Source organism: Cyprinus carpio, chromosome B1, assembly GCF_018340385.1.
Source record: "Cyprinus carpio isolate SPL01 chromosome B1, ASM1834038v1, whole genome shotgun sequence".
NCBI lineage: Eukaryota > Metazoa > Chordata > Actinopteri > Cypriniformes > Cyprinidae > Cyprinus > Cyprinus carpio.
The window spans coordinates 38,800,700-38,822,568 of record NC_056597.1 but is presented as its reverse complement, the minus strand read 5'-3'; the positions used below and the strand labels follow the sequence as shown (position 1 = coordinate 38,822,568).

The window sequence follows — 21,869 nt, the reverse complement described above, 5'->3', positions numbered from 1 at the left end:
TTTTTCTATCATTTGTTTTAAATTACCAATAAGAGTGTAGTTTGAATCTTTTCCATAATAAATAAATAAATAAATCAGATATTGCAAAATGGAGATTCTCCATAAATCCAAAGTACGCACATATTTGTAATTTACCTGATGGTTTTTATGCAAAGCAACTTGCAATACAGGTAAAATGCATTGCTCAAAAATGCCCAGGTGTGATCACCTTGTGGAATTTACATTACAACATTCTAGTACCAAATTATATCTTTAAAAATTTGCTACACCACCCCTAAACCAGATTTAATATGTAACACTGCCAACTTGATTATACAAATAATAGATTCCAAATAATCATGTCTTGTTGGCTTTGTGCAACTGATAGCCAAAACATTTTTTAAAAGGAAAACATAACCTGCCACTAGGAGGCAGAAGAAGACCATTAGTAGCCATGAGATACACACAAAGGCATCGACACTCTTTATACCAAACAATATATTTTATTTGTCGTCCAACACCACAGCCCAGCCTTAGGAAGTGGTTCAGTACCAAATTTAATGGAGTTACACATGACGAGCATCAACACAGGAGGGGCAGGGACAAGAGGACAACCTATTAGCTTTTTTCTGTTTTTGTTTTAATAATCATTTGTTTTCTACAAAAAAAAAAAAAAAAAGAAAGAAAGAAGAAGCCCACCCTCCAGTAGCTCAGATGTTGTCAGCGCTGCACTGTATAGCTGTACACAGCTAAGCAATTTAAAAAAAATAATAATAATCTTTTCAATGTATTCCGCAGTGGTGGCAAACAGCGACAGCCTGACTGCAGTCCTTGTCGGACAGACACGGATATGCAGACAGTAGCCTGAGTGTCACTGCAGAACGGAGTGCTGCTGGTTTATGGGGTTAAAAAATCCCCCTCCACAGTCACCCTCACCTGTACCCAGACCAGCTTACAGAGGTTTCTAAAACAGGAACGGGAGACCACACTGCATACATCTGATTTCTGCTCCTACTGACTGTCAAAGTGTTTTTCTCTACAATAAAAAAAAGGAGAAAAGAAAACACTTTATTCTTTACAGTTAATTCTTGTTTGTGCTTTTTTAATAATACTATGATCTGTACGAGGTCTTAGTTTGGTTTTATCATACACTGGAGTAGCAAAGAAAATTAAATTTAAAATAATCTGTACGCCCCACAGTACACAGTATTTTGTGGTGCTATTGTGTCACCTACTGTCCACAAACAACCACCTCAATCCCCCCTTTACAAATGAAGATGAAAAAAAACTATAGAAATCACTGGTAGAATCCCTTTAACAACACAAGTACAGTACACACATACAAAGAGCATTTCCTGTTTGGAGGGAAGTGATGCGATAAGATGTAAACATATAGCCAAGACGGTGCACCTTGTGACAAAATGTTCCTTGACTTTTCCACTTTCATGTCTATTCTTTCAGTTCTTGGACTTTTTTTATTTTCCAACAATCTTTCCTGGTTTCCAACTATGTATAAAAGTACAATGAAGCCCCTAAACGTTCATACTTGGTTTGCTGTAGACTTTATATGTGGCATCTTGTCCACAATGTCAAACAAATATTCTCGACATGAGTCGGTCTTGTAAATTCCATATACATTCCCAAGTTAGCGAAAAAAAAGTCCTTTCCAAACTGTGCCGGACCTGAGCCCAACTTTGAGGAAAGCACAATTAGCTTCTCACACTTCCACCTGTTAAATGACATTACCATCGTAGAAGATTCCCTGTGAACACATCCATGTGTATGTGATGGATACCCATCACTTTGTAAGCTATAAACCTTGTTCTAACCAGGTGTCAGGGTGTGTATGTGCACAGAAAATGTCCCGGTTTCCACAAGTATCTGCTTGACAACAGAGTTTCTTTTTGTCTTTCATTACAAAGGTTTTTATTTCACAGGTTACACAGTTTCCCGACTGTTCATAACTGTAGTGGAGGCTCAAAACATTATATTCCCAGGGTTTCCTGGGCCGGGGTTAAATCCCATGCCCATGTCTGCTGCCATTCCTCGAGGCCTCATCTGAGAGGGCATCATCATAGTCTGCTGAGGACCGCTCATCCCTTGTAGTGACATCATCATGTTAGGAGAGCCCACAGGGCCAGGGTGGTTGTACATCGGCCGTTCCTTTCCTTGCATCATTCCAGGGCCTCCCATCATTCCTGGCTGCTGGCCAGGAGACAACATTCTGTGCTGTGGCCCCATCATACCCTGACCCATGAAACCTGGGGGTCTCATGTGGTTGTGGCCTGGATTACCCATGGGCATGTCCTGTGGCCCCATGTGTCCAGGGCCAGGAGGACCACCCATTCCCTGCATGGGGAGGCCCATCCTCGGATTACCCTCACCCATCATCCCCTGCATGTGGGGAAAGCCAGGTGGGCCAGACGGATGTGGTGGCTTCCCACCAGGGGCGTCTCCACCACGAGGGAAGTAGGACAGAGTCTGGCTAGGTTTCTCAGAGGGGATAATTCGAGAGAGGTCAAACTCGGGGATACCTGACGCACCTGGTCGCATTACCTCATGTAGATCTGAGTCACTGAAGACACCCGGCATGTTATTAAACTCCTGGCCTCCTGGAGTGTTAGGTTTACACATAACTGGCTCACCACCAGGTCCATGAGGCATATTGCCCATCCTGCCCAGTGGGCCCCCTTCTCCCTGGAAACCCATCCCATGAGGGAAGCCACCCTGGTGCCCGGGACCATTGTGAGGAAAGGGGACCTGCTGTGGAGGTGACTGTCCTGGAGGGAAGCCCTGTCCTCGGTGAGGAAGACCCATACGCCCCTGTGGCATCATCTGGTTGTTGCCCATGCCAGGGTCTTGGGAGACTGGGTTCATCATCATACCATGAGGCATCATGCCTGGACCCATAGGCCCAGAGTGAGGAGGCATATTGGGGCCCATGGGATTGGGCGAGGGCATCTGGTTTGGCATGCCATGCGAAAGCGGCTGGGAACCCATAGTGTTCATCCCCATTGGGCTGAGGGAAGGCATGGGGCCAGAAGGGTTGGGTGTCATCATTCGAGGATGACCTGGGTGATGGTTCACACCCATACCTACAAAGAGAACCAAAAGTTTTGAATTAGTGGAAAAGACATCCATAAAATGCAACCATAACCAAAACCTACTGCATTTTCGTTAACTCTTATAGACTTTACCGGGCATGCTGTTGTTCATAGATGGCAAGTTTGGCGATCGAGCAGGCGGCGAGTCATCATCAGAGCTAGCCACAGTTTTGATCGCATCATGGTAGAGGGGCGTAGAACTGGGCATTGCGAACTTGGACATGCGGGACATCATGATGGAAAGAGGATTTTGGGATAACGTTGGCTCTGGGGGCATTGTGTAGGGGCTGCTGGATGGAAGACTTCCTGGCACATTCATGCCACCTGGCTGACTGGAGGAACTATTGGAGGGAGGAGCTGAGGGAGGAGGATTACCACCTGAGAACAGAATAGGACAGAGGAGGTCAAGAGAAGAGAATAGATGTAGGATGATGGAAGAAAAGCTTTTAAGAATGGCCTATTATTTGACACCTGATAGGTCAATAGCTGCTACAAAACATTACTAAAAAGGTCCTGCTGTAACAGTATAATTAGCAGGAATAATTGAGACCACATGAAAAAGTGCCACTAAATATATTCTTGGACCATGTTCTCAAAACATTGTGAGCCAAGCTGAGCTAAGAAATGGTTCTACGATCTACTTAGGCTTAAAATGCATTTGGGAAACAGAGCCCTGGTTATTTTGATGGTCCCTTTAGACACTGACAGTTAGTTGTGATAGTTGAAAAGTTAATTGTACTTAACAGAGTATTAGTAGACATGGTTAGGGTTAATAGAAGAAGTTGCACTTGCAAAATTACTTATAGGCAGTAGAATGTCTGTTCAACATTCCAATGTTGGGCAACCAATAAAGTGTGTCAGCAGATATTAAGCACTAATACTCTAATGAGTGGTGATTGACATGTAGTTGCAAAGTCACCTATAGTCAACCAAATGTCTAAAGTCTAAAGGGGACATCAAAAATGACCAACACTAGTACATAACGATAAACAAAGACTATCCACACAAAAAAAAAAATGCCACATGTACACTAGGGCTGGGAGAAAAAAAAAATCGATTCCCCTAACTACCACAATTCTTTTTAAAACAATTTAAAAATCGATTGGTTTACCTGAGAATCTATTTATATTTAATTATTGAACTTTTTCTAAGAGGTGGTGGGGAGAAGTTACCGCTTTTATTCCAACAGAGGGCAAAATGGATAGGCATGTTTGACTTGAAGCAGCAGTGCGCAGACGAATCGGCATATGACATCCAAGCTCTGCAAGAGAGATTTGAAAGCACGCGGAGCCATCTGCTCTCTGTAGCTCTCGCGGTGTTTTGATGTCATACAATGATCGGTCTGCATGCGCAGTGCCGCTGCATTATGTCGTATCCGTTTCAAGCCAGCATTTCAAGCAAAACCATGACGGTGACCGAGGATCAAACCGCTTCAAGAATTCTTTCTGCACCTTCACGTTTTAAATCCCCAGTGTGGAAACACTTTGGATTTTACACACTGCCAGGAAAACATGACTATGCAAAGTAACATAGCACTTTATTTATTTATTTATTTAAATTTTCTACTCATTTTGGTGAACATTTGACTGTTATATTCATGTGCAAGTCAATAAGTAAACAAAAATCACAATAAATTGTAATATCGAATCGCAATAGTTATATAACCGCAATACTCAATTTACCGCAATTTATATTGAATCGGCACACAATTATCGGGATAGTATTGAATCTGCAAATTAGTGTATCGTCCCAGCCCTAATGTACACTGCCTAAAAAGTAATCTTGTATAACATACATAATGACTAATAAAGACATTTGTTTAGGCAGGAATTTGTATTGTACCTTGCTCTACACTGCCCATCATGTTTGGTGACGTCATACTAAGGGGAGGCTTGTTGTTCTGAGGGATTCCTGGGCTTTGCATGGGCGGCTTGGGTGATGACGTCCAGCCAGGGGAGGGGACAGGAAGCGAAGGAGACTTCATGTGGACGGGTGATGCCCCTGCTGAGCCCATCATGGGAGGAGACTTAATGGCTGCTGCTGCAACTGCTGCCGCTGATGGTCCGCTTAGCATACCAGCCAGCTGGGACGGCGTCTGTGGAGACTTGAGGTTACCTGATGGTGAGCCCAGCATCGGCGACTGGACCTGCCGCAGTGTTGGTGACTTTAGCGGGTTGACATTGATGTTGGGCGAATTAGCAGGGCCAGACTGGACATTCAGGTCTGAGGGCTTGCGACTCATATTTCTCTGGCCAGGCAGAGGCCCTGAGCTGTTGGGAACTTGGTTCGGTGGTAAAGGAGGCATGTGACTAAGACGACCATTTCCACCCACACTGCCTCCTCTTTGGTCAGGTCCAAAGGGTGGCTCGCCTCTGGGACCTCTTGGATTTCCAGGGCCTTGGGGACCCATGCCAGGGAATTGTCGGTTGGGTCCCATGTTGAGGTCTCCTGCATGGGGCTGGTCAGGGAAAGGAGGCCCCTGCATTATTCTCTGTGAAGGAACTACATTGTCAGGCATTGGACCTCCACCTTGCCTCATCTTCATAATTTCCTCTGGACTAAGGTTCATTGGTGGATCTCTCATCTTAGGGGGCATCATCTGAGGACTAGGACCCATGTTTACATTGAGGTTTCCAGGTCCCATGCCAAATTCATTCATGTCTCGACCAAGACCTTTCACAAACTCCATTCTTGAGGAGGGGCTCATGGGACCATCACCTGGCATTCTGGGAAACATCATGCCACCTCCATTTCCAGGCTCCATGGGTCTTTGATTACCCATCATTCGATTCATCTCCATCATCATGCCAGGCGTCAGACCCATGCCTTGTTTATCACCCATACCTTGATGGAACATAGCTTCCTGTACAGACTGAGGATTAGGGAATCTTTCCACCCTCCCACCCGGACCTCCAAACATGCCTTGCCCAGGAGGGAATCCTCTCCCATCCCCCATTTTTGGCATATCATCAGGCCAGTTCATTCCAGGTCTGGGCATAGTATTGGGCCCTCCCTCCATGTCAGGGTTCATCATGCCAGGGAACCCAGGCATCCTCTGCATGTGTGGATGCATACCTCTGGGGCCCATATTCATCTGGTCAGGGAATGGTTCAGGGCCACCAGGGCCCCACACCTCTCCAGGATTCATCTGGTAGGGTGGTGGTGGACCTCGCATCATTCCTCTAGGTCCACCCTGATGAAGCATCATGTCTCCCATTGGCCTATGCTGCATTTGTTCCTGTTTGCGCTTCTTCTCCTCATAGAAGTCTTGCTGCAGTTTTAGCCAGGCCATCTGCTCTGGGGTCATATGGTCTCCATGCTCTCCACCAGGACCTGGATGCAAGTTCATAGGTCCTGGACCTGGTGGAGGGGGTCCAAGATCATCTGGAGAAAAGGGCATGTCTCTAGGACCATGCGGACCAAAGGGAGGCCCATCTGGACGTGGTCCTCCCGGACCACCTGGCTTCCCAAGGCTTTTTGACTGGGCCATCATGGCTTGGAGAGGCCCTTGTTCTATTTTCTTGGGTCCTCCTTCCATCATTGCAGAATTGGGCAGGGGTCCACCCATGTTCCCTTGTCCCATGGCAGCCATGTCCTTGTCATCTGGAAAGAGCATACGCTGTATATCACGTAAAGTCTGTAAGGAACGTTCCCTGTGTTCAAGTTGCTCTTGGGAAAGGCCCTCAGGGTTTTCCCCCATGCTAGACATGATTTCATGAGCCAGCTGCTGGTGGTGTTGAGCTGTGAGCTTGGCATCTGCCCCTTTAGGTAAATCTAGGGATGGGAAGCTCGGTTGAGGGACAGCATTGGGAGGTTGGTTGGAGGCCTGGCTACCAGGTGTCCCTGCAGAGTTGCTACCATCGTGGGATCCAGTACCATCCTGTGGGCTACTGCTGGGGAGGCTCTTAGAGTCCATACCAGCTGAAGGTGCATTGTCTGGAGGCAGGCTAGTTGGTTTTGCCCCCTGGCTTGGTTGCTGAGGTTGGGTGGGTTGCGCTTGAGGTTGTTGCTGCTGGCCTTGCTGCGCTACTTTAGAGGCTGCTTGGTGGTTCTGATCACTGGCGAGAGATGAGGGCTGTTGCTGGGACGGGACTCCTTGCTGTTTAGTGTCACTTCTGAGGGACCCAATCTGATTGTTCTAAAACAGACACAATAAAATATACATTTTTTATGTATCTGTGAAAATCTTGACATTTAGTGTAATCACAGTTCAGTGATGTCAGCAAATGTCCTTGACATTTAGTGTAATCACAGTTCAGTGATGTCCTTTCTTACCAGGGGGAGCTGGGGCTTTCCACCCTTGCCGTTAGAGATATTATTCATGTGGTAAGTGATGATGTTGTCTACATGTCCCGTTATGACTGCATCTGCCGCCCTGAGATGGGAAGAAAATAGTCAGAGTCAAAGCTTTGCATAACTCTTCTGACCAAAAACAGTATTCAATTAAATATCTAATTTAATGCTGAAGTGTGTATTTATTTTCACGTTAAAAACTTTCGCCAATCCCAGTTTAATATGTAGAAACAACAGTTGATTTTCTTGAAAGCGGTAAGCAATCTGTATCTATGGCACTACTATAAAATTGCTGTTTGTTTGAGCATCCCAAATAGACAGACAAAGCAACACTGGCTCAAGCTATTTAAAAACTTTTTAGCAGTTCTTTTCAGTGATGATAGTGGTAAAGAATTCACACGTTTCAGCTTTATTACCAAACATATTTATTTCACTCCCACCACATTACACACTAGTAGGGCTGTGCTATTAATCGAAACCGAATCGCAATTGCGATATGCAATTCTGCATATGCATGACTGCCAGCCCTGTCTCGAAATGCTCGGTTATACTCGCGCGCGGCTCCAGAACGCACGTCTCCATGAGCACATCTGGCAATAAGGATGCAGTTTATGCACGCGTACAACCTGTGGCAACTCGCGCCTGGCTCCGCGTTTAAAACAAGTGTAACTGCTTTGCTAATTTCACTTGGATGAAATGAAACATTCAGCACACTTGTTAAAATCCCAAATGCTTAAAAATTAATAAATCAGCCTATGTAACCTATGTAATACTTTAATAATTAAAGTAATACAGTTCTTTATTTGCACAAAATAAACTGACCTTTTCTGTGAAATTTAGTAATTAAAAATACTCTAAAAAAATAAAAATAACAATAAAATACCCCCCTAAAAAAAAAAAAAAAAAAAAAAAAAAAAAAAACAAAAAACAACAACAATAAAACAATAGAACCCCTCCCAAAACACAATAGAAAATGTAATGGATTTAAGGGTTATATGTACTGGGAATTATATTGGTTTTAATGATGTAAACTATAATGGTGTCTACTAGTATTTGATGGATTCTATTGGTGGGATGTAATCTGGCAGATGGGAAATAATAGAACAACAGCAATTCCTATTGGAATAATGCCCAAAACACACTAAAAAAATGAATTTTGTAATTGTTTTAATGGAAACCATAAGAATTTCTGTGTTGATTTCTATTGTTTTTTTTTTCAGCAGGGTAACGATACCCATACTGTGCTGCACACTATTGACAAATTAAGCTGAAGCTTTACTTTGCAAATCGCAATAAAAAAAAAATAAAAAAAAAAAAAAAAAAAAAAAAAAACGCAAATCGATATTTTTCCCAAATCGCACAGCCCTACACACTAGTAATGAGTACTGTGACCGTCCGTGCAGCTGGCCATAGCCACATTCACACCAGTGCTAGAAAAGTATGGACAAATAGTCACACAAGAAATTGACACTGGGCTCTGTCCAATCTAGTGTGATGGCAGAGCAGTAATGGGACTGCTCTGTGGGAGACTTTATGTGTTATGGTCACAACATCCTGACAAAGTTTCTGACACATCCTGTCACTAACATTTGGCATTCTAATATCTGCCATCTAAGGGTCTAGTTTAGGCAAACATGTTGCTGTCAGTGCTAAAACACTTTCATCTTTTACCACTACTACTTTTAGACATTTCTTAGCTAAGCGAAAAGGAAAAATGAAAGTGATGGAGGGATTTGCTTCTTTGAACTGACAAAACCCTGGCACTATGATTTAACAGAACAACTGCATTTTAGCAGTGCACCTGAGGGTGCAAAACATTAGCACACATTCACAATTATATTGTGACAAGCACCATTTATAAAGAACAATCAGGAAATCTTTACTTGTTGGCCATCTCTGTGGTGAAGACGTAAACGACCTTTGACCCTGGTTTCTGCCCACTCCCCAATTCAGACGCTGTGCTCTGTCCTCCAACTGTATTATGGGTCGGCGTAGAAGCAGAAAGAGCAACTGGATCTGCCTATAAGACATAAAATCTACATAAAACATAAAAAACAATAAACATAAAATAAAAAAGCATTAGAAACAATAAGACAATCACACTATTTAGTGATGCTTTTTTTTGCAGTAAGACTTAAAATTGAATTAATTAATTAAATTAAATTAAATTAATCACAAGTGCATTGCTTCTTATTATTATTACATAATAAATCTGTGCCACCAGGTGACAATAATTACCATTTCATACATACATTTTGAAGGTAAAACCTGTTTTACACTTTAAATTAGTTTTATTATACACAAAAAACGAAATACTGAAACCACATACTGAAGAATCCTGCGTCATCTTCATCACTCTCTCCCCCTGAACACCAGTCTGCACCGCTGTATGGCAACCGTCGCTCTCCAACACATAACCTTTTTGCTCTACTGCCCATTTCTTTAGAGAGACAGAAGAGTAGGATTACCATGATGTTCATGAAACGGTCATATGATTTCTATTGCTGGGAAGTAAATTACTACTAAATTGTAGGGTTGTTTCTCAAACAAAACGATGAATAGAAAATGCAACAAAATCACCAACGACCAGGATAGGTTTAGTCTTTGTGAGCAACATTTTTTACATCAACATGAATACATTGTGCATTTCTATTCATTATAAATTCCACATTTGTCTGGAAAGTGCTGTGCTTTCCTTTGGCATTCTCTCCTCATGCCATGTTGACTAATCCATGTTGTACTGAAACTTTTAAAGGTGTTTAGGATGGCTTAAAATGAACTTTGGACAACTTGGAGCCAAAAATACACACATTGCTCTCTCCAGAAAAAAAAAAAGAATAAAACAACAAAGAAAGTTCTTAGTCACCATTAAATGTCATGAAACCACAGGCCAGTTCTCAAAGTTTTAGAGAAGTGAAAGCACAATAACTGTATGCAACCCAATTATGTGGTTAAAACTCGATTCACACATAAATGTAGTTACATAAAATCCAAGACTATGCACATATAGTAGTTTGTAGATTTAATGCTCAAAAACAAACCAGCAATTTTATATCTACAACATAACAGTTATAAATACATTTAAGCGAATTACATACACTTTCAAGACTGATATGATTACATTTTTTAACCACTACATTTTTTTAATGGAAAAAAGTCTTGTCATATTTGTTCAGATTTTCAACATTTATGGCCAGTTGTGCAGCCCACCAATAACATTACGGCATCCAGGAGTTAAAAAGAACACCTACAACAAACAAAACAGCTGACCTCCAGTGAGGAGGAAGAAAAAAAATAATCACTGGCAGTGTGAACAAGGTTTGAAAGAGACAATACAGTAGCACTATTGTTACTGTCTATCCAGCTGGTTAGTTCCCAGACCACAACATCTCACTGAAACTAGGACACAGTCGGGACTCAGGTCAAAAGGAGAGATATAAGACTTCCTGTGTACAGACAACACACACTGCTCAAACGGCAAGAGCAAACTCTCGACAGCTTGAACAAACACAAACACGCACGCCAAACAGACTTACAAGCTGTCTCCCTGTGAGCATACAAGAACATTAGTACACATCGAAAACCAAACAGGTTGCTTCTGAACAAGCCATTTCTGACTTACACATCAACATCAGCATTTAAAACATTTAAACATTGACTGACTTTAATGCTGCACCTCAATAATTACCAATGAAGAAAATTAAATGGGGAAAAGCTGGTTCAACAAATAGAATCTAAAACGAAAACAAAAGAACAAAAAAAATGCTTGAGCCTCACATTGAAATATGTTTATGCAGAGGCATTAACAACCAGCAGGGGTCCTTCAGATCGTCAAGAACACCAACCTTAAAAAAAAAAGGAGGAAAAAAAAAGCAAGGTGGCTCCCCCTCACTCAGCAAACCAAATGGTTTGTTCCCTGGCTATCCTAAACCAGGCCTATCCTGTGATGCTGCCACTAGAAAACATACAGGGGTGTGAATGTCTTCATGCACCACTACAGCCCTCAGTGCAACCCTGCCAAACGAACAAACGCATACATGTGAAAAAAAAAAACCCAGCAAAAATGTGTCGCCCTTGGGATAAAGTGCGTGTTGGCATCATGGGTCGTTAAAAGGTCATTCGCAATGAAGCTTTGTCATATTCTATATATGGACACAAGATGACAGAATGAGCATCCAGAATAATCCACCTTTCTATTTATATTTCTAACATGTATTTTGCATTGCATCTTTTTGAAAGCTGCATATTTTTGACCATTATGCGATTTGAAATAAATAAAAAAAACGAAACAAGGCCATCTTGCATTCTTGGATCAGGATTTTATCACATTTACTTGGATTTGCCCCGTCAAGCAAAATACATAATTATCAAGTTTATTAATTTTTCCTCTAAGGTATTGTAAATTCATCCAATTATAATGTGTAATTTATTACAAGGCAGCAACAAAATAACCAGATACCACTAAACTTGTAAATAAAATAATTCCCTACTGTGACAGGGCTGCATAATGTAGCCAAGTGCTTAAGGGTTAGCGACGATAAATTAAAAACTGCTGTACTTTGCAAGGCTGTAACCACATTTTAAGCATTGGAGGAGGTACTTTAAAATTTGGCCGTTTAATAATAATGATAACAACAACAACAAATATTTGGTTGACCGCTAATCTCATTGTGTAATGCAGGTTACAGTGCTACAGTTCATGGACCTGAGGTGAGACCAATATTATTGCTTGGAAGTTCAGCCGTAACTTTTTTCTTTGGAATGAATAAATTAATGAAACAAAAAGGAATAAAAATGTTTAAGCAGAAACTGCTCTGTTTCCTGAGAATGGACCTAATGCACAAAATTGATGTCCATTCAATGTCAAAGCAAGGTGGTAACAGTATCACTCTGTGCCACAGGATGATCATAATATTCAAGACATACAAAAATAACTGCACATCATGACACCGCTCAATATAATTACCTGACCAATATAGTAATGCAAGATACTGGAGATGCTTAAAGCCACACTAGATGTCATCTAAAACCATAGTGGTAAATGATCCCTTTAATGAATGATACATTATGAATGCAAGAGCTCTGAACCAGCTTCATAATTCAAAATGCATATGAAAAACAAACAAAATCACATTTTATTTTACCTTTCTGGTCCCCTTCATTGTTTGGCGTTCCTGTATCCCTTTGTTCGAATGACTCCACTGAAGTGCTTCTCTCTCTTTTAATCTTGCCTTTTGCCCCATTGCCTGAACTCAGGCCTTGTCCATTTTTGAGTCCCATACTCCCTATGGGGCCTTGGGGACCTTTGGGTGTGTGGCTTCCACTCAGCGACTTGGGGTCACAAGGAGAAGGCTGTGATTGGCTGCCGGCACCCCCTTGCTTTCCCTGGTTGGGCAGTTTGGAGTCCATCTGTGCGGCGCTGGAGGGCGACATCACGGGTGGCGACCTCACCATGGCCTCCTGCTTGGATTTCGGACTGCTGAGAAAAGCAAAAGGAAAAATTGGTGAGATTGACCCAGGGCACACAATTTGGATGGTCAAGATCAATGATGTCAGCACTAAGAAAACATTGGCCCTGCTGAACAAAGACAAAAATGAACATCTAAATATTTTTTTTAATCAAACTATTATTCAAACATTTTAATTATAAAAGTCAATAATATCCAAATTTGAGAGAGTCTGGGGCCTATTAATGGTAGTGTAATTTGCCTTATTGTCACTAGATCATGCATTTGTTTATTAGGTACCATGGTGTTATCGTGTTTAAGTGTTACATGCTTTAATGTGTAATTTTCCATGATAAACTGAGCATTAATATTGCAAACTGTGCTGAATTTTTTTTTATACATTTTAATATTAGTTAAATATTTTTACAAAAATTTAAACTACCATTCAAAGGTTCCAGGTCTGTATGATTTTTAATCAGTACTTAATTATTTTGAAATAAGTCTCTTATGCTCACTAAAGTGCATTTATTTGATCAAAAATACAGTGAAAACAGTAATGCTCTAAAATGTCATTCAATTTAAACAGTTAAACTATTTAATATATAAATTTAAAAGAAACTATATTTTTTTAATAGCAAAGCTAAATTTTTAGCATCTTTACTGATAGCACCGACAGGTTGTGCTGTCTAATATTTTTGTGGAAACCCTGATACGTTTTAGAAAACATAATTAACTTTTTTAATAGCACCGACAGGTTGTGCTGTCTAATATTTTTGTGGAAACCCTGATACGTTTTAGAAAACATAATTAACGTTTCTGCCATTTCCACTTTGCCAGTGGAAAACCAACGGAATCCTATTAACGTTCCTTTCTTTGGTAAAGAATACCAGAAGGCCAGAATAAAAAAAAAAACAGGAGACGACTAAGTCATATCTTTGCAGCTGACTGACCGATTGCAGCCACCACTCCCTGAAAACATGCCATTTGATAATAGGAGGGAAATCTTGACGTCTACCGGTGACGCAATTACAGTACTCTCAGCGACCTTCTGTCCTAGCCCTGTTCTTTGTTGACAGACTGCCAGTTTAATATTTAATCAAAACTCGTCAAACCAGATCTCCCACAAGCTAGCCACCATCTATACTCTAAGCAATGGGTCCACAGCACCTGGTTACTGAGGAAACCAGTTACACGCCAATGGTAAGGGCTGGTCATTGTTGGACACCTTTGAGTTTGGCAGTGAAATTCATATTCTTGTCCATTTTGCCTTCATATTGGATCCTAATGTCAGCCTGAAAGCACAAACTGCTTTCCAAAAGGTACTGGTTTCACAGGCCATGGCCATGTTTCAGAGCTCTGCGCACAATGCAAAATATTTTCCAGCATTCAGAGAAAATCCAAACGCTTTGGACAGCAGCCACAAACATATACAGAATGGGTTGTGATTAGGCCATGGGCCATAGAGTTCACTGAAGGACTCCCAGGAGCCCCGCTGCCGACTCCTTAACCAATTCCAGATCTGTGAATCAGCAAGATCAGCCATTTTGGAACCAAGGTCCAGCAGGGTGGGATGTACATGCTCTGGCTGAGCTGAAGTGGGTCAGTTTCTCAAATGCTCAATAAGGTTCTGGAAGCTTTCCAGGTCCACCGCTGCCTTTAGGGCACAGTTAGCCCTGCACTTGTGCCACAGTTACTTCAGCTCTCACTGGTTTCCTGTCTATAAGAGACAGCTCAATGGCCATAAGCTGGATGGGAATTGCGATTAAGTGGGTAGCAAATGATTCGCTGGTGTGGTGCATCTCCATTTGGGAGAAATTAAAACAACAACTACTCCTCATACACTTAAGAACGGTTTAATATAAGATAGTGGGGAATTAATAGTATCCGCAATTGTGTCTGACTGCAATAAAACTGTTTGTTTAGGCATTTACCCAGGGAAAAAAAAACTAAGGCTGAAACAAAAACAATATCGATAATTTATTCAAATTAGGGATATGCAATACCACATGAAATCCGAGAGCTTTCTGACCCTGCATAGACATCAATGCAACTGACACGTTCAAGGCCCAGAAAGGTAGTAAGGACATCATTAAAATAGCCAATGTGACAACAGTGGTTCAAATGTAATGTTATGAAGCTATGAGAATACTTTTTATAGTTAATGTTATGAAGCGATTAGAATATTTTGTAGTTATTTTTGTTTTCTTTACACACAGAAGGAATTCTCATAGCTTCATAACATTAGATTTGAACCACTGATGTCACATGGACTATTTTAGTGATGTCCTTACCACGTTTCTGGGCCTTGAATGTGTAAGTTGCATTGCTGTCTATGCAGGATCAGAAAGCTTGCAGATTTCATCAAAAACATCTTAATTTGTGTTCCAAAGATGAACGAAGGTCTTATGGGTTTGGAATGACATGAAGGGGAGTAATTAATGACAATTTTCATTTTTGGTTGAACTAACCCTTTAAATAAAATCATATAATGCTAAATACTGCTTCCAGTATTGTTTAAAATTAATGTTAATCTTTCCTAAAGCTCTCAAATTTACTTCTATACATTTTTGCAAGCCACACTGAACGAACCAAATTATTTTTATTATTAATTTCAGCATTTTGTTCTTGTAATGCTATATAAACTTTCATTCAAAAGTTTGGGGTCTGTAAGATTTTTTTTTTTTTTTTTTTTTTTACTTTTTTGAAAAAAAGTTTGTTTATATTTATATTTTAACTCATTCCTGTGATGCAAAGCTGAATTTTCAGGATCATTACTCCAGTCTACAGTGTCACATAATCCTTCAGAAATCATTCCAAGATGCTGATTTGCTGCTCAACAACTATTTCTAATTATTAATGTTGAAAAGAGCTGCTTAATATTTTTATAGAAACCATGATACATTTTATATGATTTTTGCTGAATAGTTTAAAAGAAGAGCCTTTATTTGAAACTTAAATCTTTTGTAACATTATGAATGTCTTTACTGCCACTTTTGATTACTTTAATGCATCCTTGCTGAATAAAAATATTAATTTCTTTAAAACTGTAGCACATGTATACACATATAACAGTACAAAATAAAACTTTTGGTTTCAAGGAATAGTTTGTACACATGTACAGCTCTCTCACCTCTGAGTGTTAGCCGATGGAGAGTTCCTCACTTTGGGGTTGCTGGAATGCATTGACGTCAATCCCAGTGCGACAGAGGCAGGAGCAGTAGAGTGCTGGTGGGGACTGGGGGTGTATGTATGTGTGTGTGTGTGTGTAGTGGTGGGCGTAGCTTTGGCCCGGGTGCTCCGGGGCCCAGTATTGGGGGTTGCGACAGGGCTGCTGCAGTCCTGGCCCTCCTCTTGCCGTTCTTTGGCCCTCTCCTTCCTGCCCGAAGCGTTTCCTGTGGTTCCGGTAGCTGCGGTGGTTGCCGTGGCTGTGGCTGCTGCTGGTCTCTCCTCCTGCACCTCCAGCATTCTCTGTGTGGGCTTGTCTGGAGTCTCCCCGAGGAGCCCTCACAGCCCCTGGCCACACTAAACACAAACAAACAAACAAACAAACAAACAAACAAACAAGCAAGCAAAGAACAGTTAGTTTAGTCAGATTTTTTTAAAATGTTTTTGAAATAAGTCTATTATGCTCACTAAGGCTGCATTTATTCAATTAAAAGATACAGTAATATTGTGAAATATTATTACATTTTAAAATAACTTTTGTATTTGAATATATTTTAAAACGGAATTTATTCTTGTGATGCAAAGCTGAATTTTTAGCATCATTACTCCACGATTCTTCAGAAATCATTCTAATATGCTGATTTGCTGCTCAAGAAACATTTGTTATTTGTATGCAAACAGTGCTGCATTTTTTTCCCAGGATTTTTTCCAAAAGAATAAAAAGCTCAATAGAACAGCATTTATTTGAAATGTAAATGGCAGTGTATATTGGTCTACTTTTCTCATTGCATTGCCACACCTACATTAGCTTTGAAGCAACTAACTCCAAGTTACATGTTTACTTGTTTGTCCTCCTGTGCAGACATGTTCCATAACTGTCTGAATAACCTGAAGTGGCTATGAACATCCACACCGAGTTACAGCACCATGAAAACCAAGCAACATTACAAACACATCCAAGTCAAATTACGCCAAAAAAAATACCAGTCATGCCAAGAATATAAGCAAATTTCAAGTCATTGTATATTCTCCAAAACACCACTGAAGTTTAAGGTGAGAAAATGTGGAGCTGTGAATCTGCCAGGCAGTGGCCATCATCCAAAACTCACTGAAGAGTCAGACTGAAGGCCACCAAAAGAAAGATTTGTTGACAACAAGTGGTCGAGTAACATCTCGGATGGAGGCGTGTGATAGACTGAAAACAGTTCACTGGTGGATTTTGTTGTTTACAAAAAAACATCATGCTGAGAACACAGTTTAAGCGAGGAGAACCGTCATGCAAGGCTCTGTAATAGGACCGGAAAACTTAGAAATCCAAGCATGGAATTGATGGAACCATGTGTGGAAAACCGAAGTGTTCAAATAACCAACTGGACAATAGTTTGAAACATTTAGCAAAAGTCAGTCTCATGACGTACTTGGATTTGAAATACTTTGACTTGCTGGACTTGGTCCGAACCGTAGCACTTTAAAGCATTTTCTCCCTCACTGCTCTTAAACTAGGATGAATATTCACCTTTTTGCATGAAAACTACATAGCACATAAAAACAGTTAAAAAGTTTAAGGTCAGTAAAGACCGTTACACTTTACAGTATGCATACTTACAGTGTACTTAACCAAGAAAGTCAGTATAAATATTGTAGTAGTACCAAAGCCCAAATCTGATGTTAAATCCGACAGTAAATCATAAATGTAAAAGAAATTCAGATTGCATGTGTAGAAAGAGAGACAGAACGAGAGCACAAGCAGCGCATAATGTGTACCACCTTGTAACCCAGATCTCTCTAACAGAAACAGCTGTCGGTGAGTCGACAACTCAACTGATAAGTGACTAGAATTCTTAATACTTGACAGTAATGTAGAAAAATCACAGGAGTGGGCATGATTAAGTTTGTCTTTCAGGGTGTGCTAGTGCTTCCGTGTGTAAATGAAATTGTGTTAACATGTAGGGGGATTCTGTCTTTGTGCAAAATCTAGCTTTCATAAGATATGAGAACACTCTCAAAAAGCTGCAGTGTCAGACTGCGTTGTCATCTAGAAAATATTCAGGACAGCTTCCAAAACACTCAAATGATGTAAGCATCTCGCATATTCCCTCTTAGCCTAACAGTGAGCACTGAAAGACAGTGCTAACTCAACACCAAGACTCCATTTTGGGGATTTAATATAATTGTACACTAAACCCATAAGCGCTTTCATGAAGCGTTTCAGGAAAAAAAAGGGAAAACAATAATAAAAAAATAAAAACAATCAAATCCAAATTATATCCAAACATATATTTAGATCACATGAATTCAGTTAAATTTTTCACAGTTTATTATTCTATTTTCAAACACACCATCTAAATCCAAATGAAATCCAACTTAAAACATTTAAAATAACATCAAAGCATATTGCTTACATATTGCAAGTAAAATAAAGGCATGTGAATGTGAAAAATTATTTGGCCACATGATTAAAACAATATCAGCAGAATAAAAACTCCTTAAATGAACTAACAACACAAATTGCGTTTCATACTGTGATTTGCAGCTTTTCATTGCTTTCCATTCATGCCAACAACGAAAGCGCGCAGGTACATATCTAACAATCTGTTAAGTGTTAATGCATGTTATTGACTAAAAGTTATTATAAAAGTATTTACATATTTGTTTATTCTGAAGTAATGAGTCTGATTTTGTTTAGTTTCACCAGTCAGGTTACCCAGATTTATTTACAGTGCAAAAGTAAGCAAATACACTACTCTAAAGTTTGAAGTCGATTTTTTTATATGGATAATTTTTGTAAAGGAATATTTTTAATACATTTTTATTTATATAATATATATTGTGATATTTATATATATATATATATTAGTATCCTATTAATATAATTATGTCTCTTATGCAGACTATTTATTAGAGTAAAAAAAAAAAGACTTTAAAAACTATCTTACTCTTTTCTATTAAATATATTTTAAAATGTTATTTATTCCTGTGATGCAAAACAGAATTTTTCGTATCATTTCTTCAGTCTTCAGTGTCACATGATCCTTCAGAAATCATTCTAATTTGCTGATTTGCCGCTAAAGAAATATTTCTTATCAATATTGAAAACCGTTGTGCTGCTTAATATTTTGGAAACATTGGAAATACTGTGGAAACATTTTATTTTTAGGATTTCTTAGGATATCACAAAAAGTAAAAAGCAAGCACATAAAGAGAAACGAGCATGTCAACTGAGGCAGCCATTTCATTTTCTGTCATTTAAAGCGTGGTTTCCTTGCATGGCCCCTCTCTCTCCTCCTGAACCCACACTTGCATTCTGACATTCTCAGATTTCAGTGTTCGTAGTGTGAGAGCTCCGGTGTGCTCCTCTTGTGCCGAGCTCTAATGGCGTACAGTGGCAGCAGCATGGCCGCCAAGCCTTCTCCAGCCCGTCACAGACATTTCTCTTCGTGCACGCACACCCACAAACACCATTGCCAAGGCAACCCCGACCGACAGGCCCTGGATCTACAACAGCCTCAAAAACACACCCGCACCCACCAATCTGCGCCAGGATTTAGAATGCATATGCACTTAAAGCTATACTAGTGTAGTTTTACTACATTTCCAATTACACAGAGGGCTGGAATCCCAAGATCTACTAGAATGGTATTAAAAGGTCAACATGGATTGGTTTTTGAGGAAAAACAAGTTACCCAAATCCCCAAAAGTTTTTCTTTGAAACATGCATTTCGAAATTTCCAAAAATTCTAAATGATTTGGGTCTATTTTGATCTCATGTTGACTTGAAAACTAAATAAACAAAAAAGATAAATGAACATCCGATTCTGAATCCAAGAAGCCTGGAACAAGTCTTGAACTTGTGAAGATATAAAAAGGGAGAGAGAATGCACGTGCATTCAAGCTCAGACATTTCCACTTCTCAGAAATGGACAAACATTCCAGAACACTCTTACACTTCCTGTCCAGCCTTGAGCGAGTGGGAACAAGAAAAATGTGAAAACAGTGGCCAGTGTGACAAGATATCCGGTAAGATCTGGGATAGACTGAGGAAATAAATACATATCAATACACCAACTTAAATTAATGAAATATCAAATAATTATGAAAACCACAGCTTCAACAATGCAGGCTGGGAATATTCAAAACCAAAAAAAAAAACTATTAAAAAAAAAAAACTGTTACTTTTTCATTAAATAAAAGCAAAAAGTACCTACATATATATTTTAGGGCTGGTCCGAGTACGATTTTTTAAGCTTCGAAGCTTCGTGGGAGGGGGCTGAACATATTCTTCTCTCTAATAAAGGCAGGAATCTCTGTCTGTCTATTTGCATTTTTATTATGTCAAGAACCATTCATCCAATCGACTTCACGTGAGGCGGGTGTGTTGCTGAGAACCCAAGGGAGTGCAGTGTCACATTTTGGTGCAATATGGACACACAACACGTTCAGAATTAATAAACTTTTAATAAACTACAGAACAGAGTGAGCCAGAAGCGGCACGCCTTACGCGGGCAGGGCTTATATTCTCAGAGAACGAACGCTGCACTAGTGATACAAAACACACAGGTCTGTTAAGGGCAATAATTTTCATATAGACAAATTATTAGGCTGGGCTACTGTACGTTTTTTTATGACCGCCGTTTTCGCAAGTATTTTCAAAGCAAATTAAGTGCACGTTATTCTCAAATAAATACTGATTAACATGGCGGATAAAAGCTCTTTTTTTTTTTACACCAACAATATACTATAGGCGTACTACTTACAAAACTCAGGTGATTTTTCAAACTTGATGTGCTGTTGTGGTAGGCCAGTTTTAAATCGCGTATTTGGCACACTGCCTTTGTCTTGACCTCACACAATTTAAAGTGCTCCCACACAGCTGAGGTCTTCGGCATTTCGATTCATATTCATATTCAAGAGTGAATGAGAACCACTTCGAGTGGGATGCAAGGTGTTCGAAAAAAAAATAATAATAATTTGAATCTCAAAATCTAAAATTGAATGCCAACCCACCGAACGAATATTCGAATAATCGAATATTCTGGTCCAGCCCTAATATATTTTTGTATGTTATTAGTAAACATGTAGACATATTTTAAAAGTCTGGAGGCAGAAAAAGAAAAGACTATAAATAAAATAAAATAAAATGTGCTAATGTTTTAATAAATAAAAGCAAAAAGTACCTACAAACATCTTTTTCTATGTATTATTATTAGTCAACATATAGATATATTTTAAAAGGCTGGAGGCAGAGAAAGAAAAGACTGGGAATATTCACACTACTTAAATTTAATTGAAAAATAAAATAAAAAGTACCTAGATAGCAAGTAGCTTTACAAGTGGATCAAGCCTGTTCACTGTGCATTCCCACAATCCATTACCTCCAAACTGGCGCAGCAGTATCAAGGCGCTCGGGATGCACCCGGCCATCGGTGCTGCTACAGGGCATCATCAGGAATACAAACAGGAAAATAGAAAAATAGCAGGTGGTGTGTGGCGCACACAGACAGCCGCGCTGGACACCACAGAGCCGTGAGGCTTAAATGACTATATGAACTGTGTAATGGGCTGTTTACAGCAGAGGTCCTGCCACCCTTATTCAGTTAAAGCAAAGCTTCCTAAACTCCATTTCCATTTTGCATGGCTCAAGGGCTGTATACTCCCACTTATAAATCATAAAGAGAGTGTGCATGTGTGTAGGAGACGTGTGGGCCCAAACACACACGCGTGCAGCATCATGGTGTAAAGGATTTCTCATATTTTTCCTCACACAGACAAAAAGAGCTGCTATAACCTTGTAAAGCCATTGCCTTTGGGTGGAAAAAATAAATAAACACATGCACACACTTAAGTTGTCGTTTAATGCAAGCTGTGGTTTTCCGTACCCAAA

General features: G+C 40.0%; 2 protein-coding genes across 5 annotated transcripts in view; both read right to left on the bottom strand.

The window, feature by feature from the left end:
- Positions 1-462: 462 nt before the first annotated feature.
- Positions 463-9,400, bottom strand: LOC109084023 (B-cell CLL/lymphoma 9 protein-like). The gene is made up of 5 exons (XM_042717429.1): positions 9,260-9,400; positions 7,359-7,458; positions 4,926-7,221; positions 3,177-3,461; positions 463-3,074 (listed from the first exon to the last, which is right to left on the bottom strand). The coding sequence occupies exons 1-5, from the start codon at positions 9,268-9,270 to the stop codon at positions 1,957-1,959; spliced, it is 3,810 nt and encodes a 1,269-aa protein (XP_042573363.1). The 5' UTR covers positions 9,271-9,400; the 3' UTR covers positions 463-1,956.
- A 255-nt stretch (positions 9,401-9,655) lies between these two features.
- Positions 9,656-21,869, bottom strand: part of LOC109098557 (B-cell CLL/lymphoma 9-like protein) — an 83,989-nt gene continuing 71,775 nt past the window's right edge. For 3 of the 4 annotated variants that reach the window (XM_042717432.1, XM_042717431.1, XM_042717433.1), the window contains exons 4-6: positions 15,954-16,345; positions 12,521-12,855; positions 9,656-9,816 (exon numbers count right to left, since the gene is read on the bottom strand). In XM_042717432.1, coding sequence (XP_042573366.1) covers positions 9,671-9,816; positions 12,521-12,855; positions 15,954-16,288 — 816 coding nt within the window. In that variant the 5' untranslated portion in view covers positions 16,289-16,345 and the 3' untranslated portion in view covers positions 9,656-9,670. The remainder of the gene's footprint in view (positions 9,817-12,520; positions 12,856-15,953; positions 16,346-21,869) is intronic. The other variant, XM_042717434.1, reaches the window with a different exon arrangement.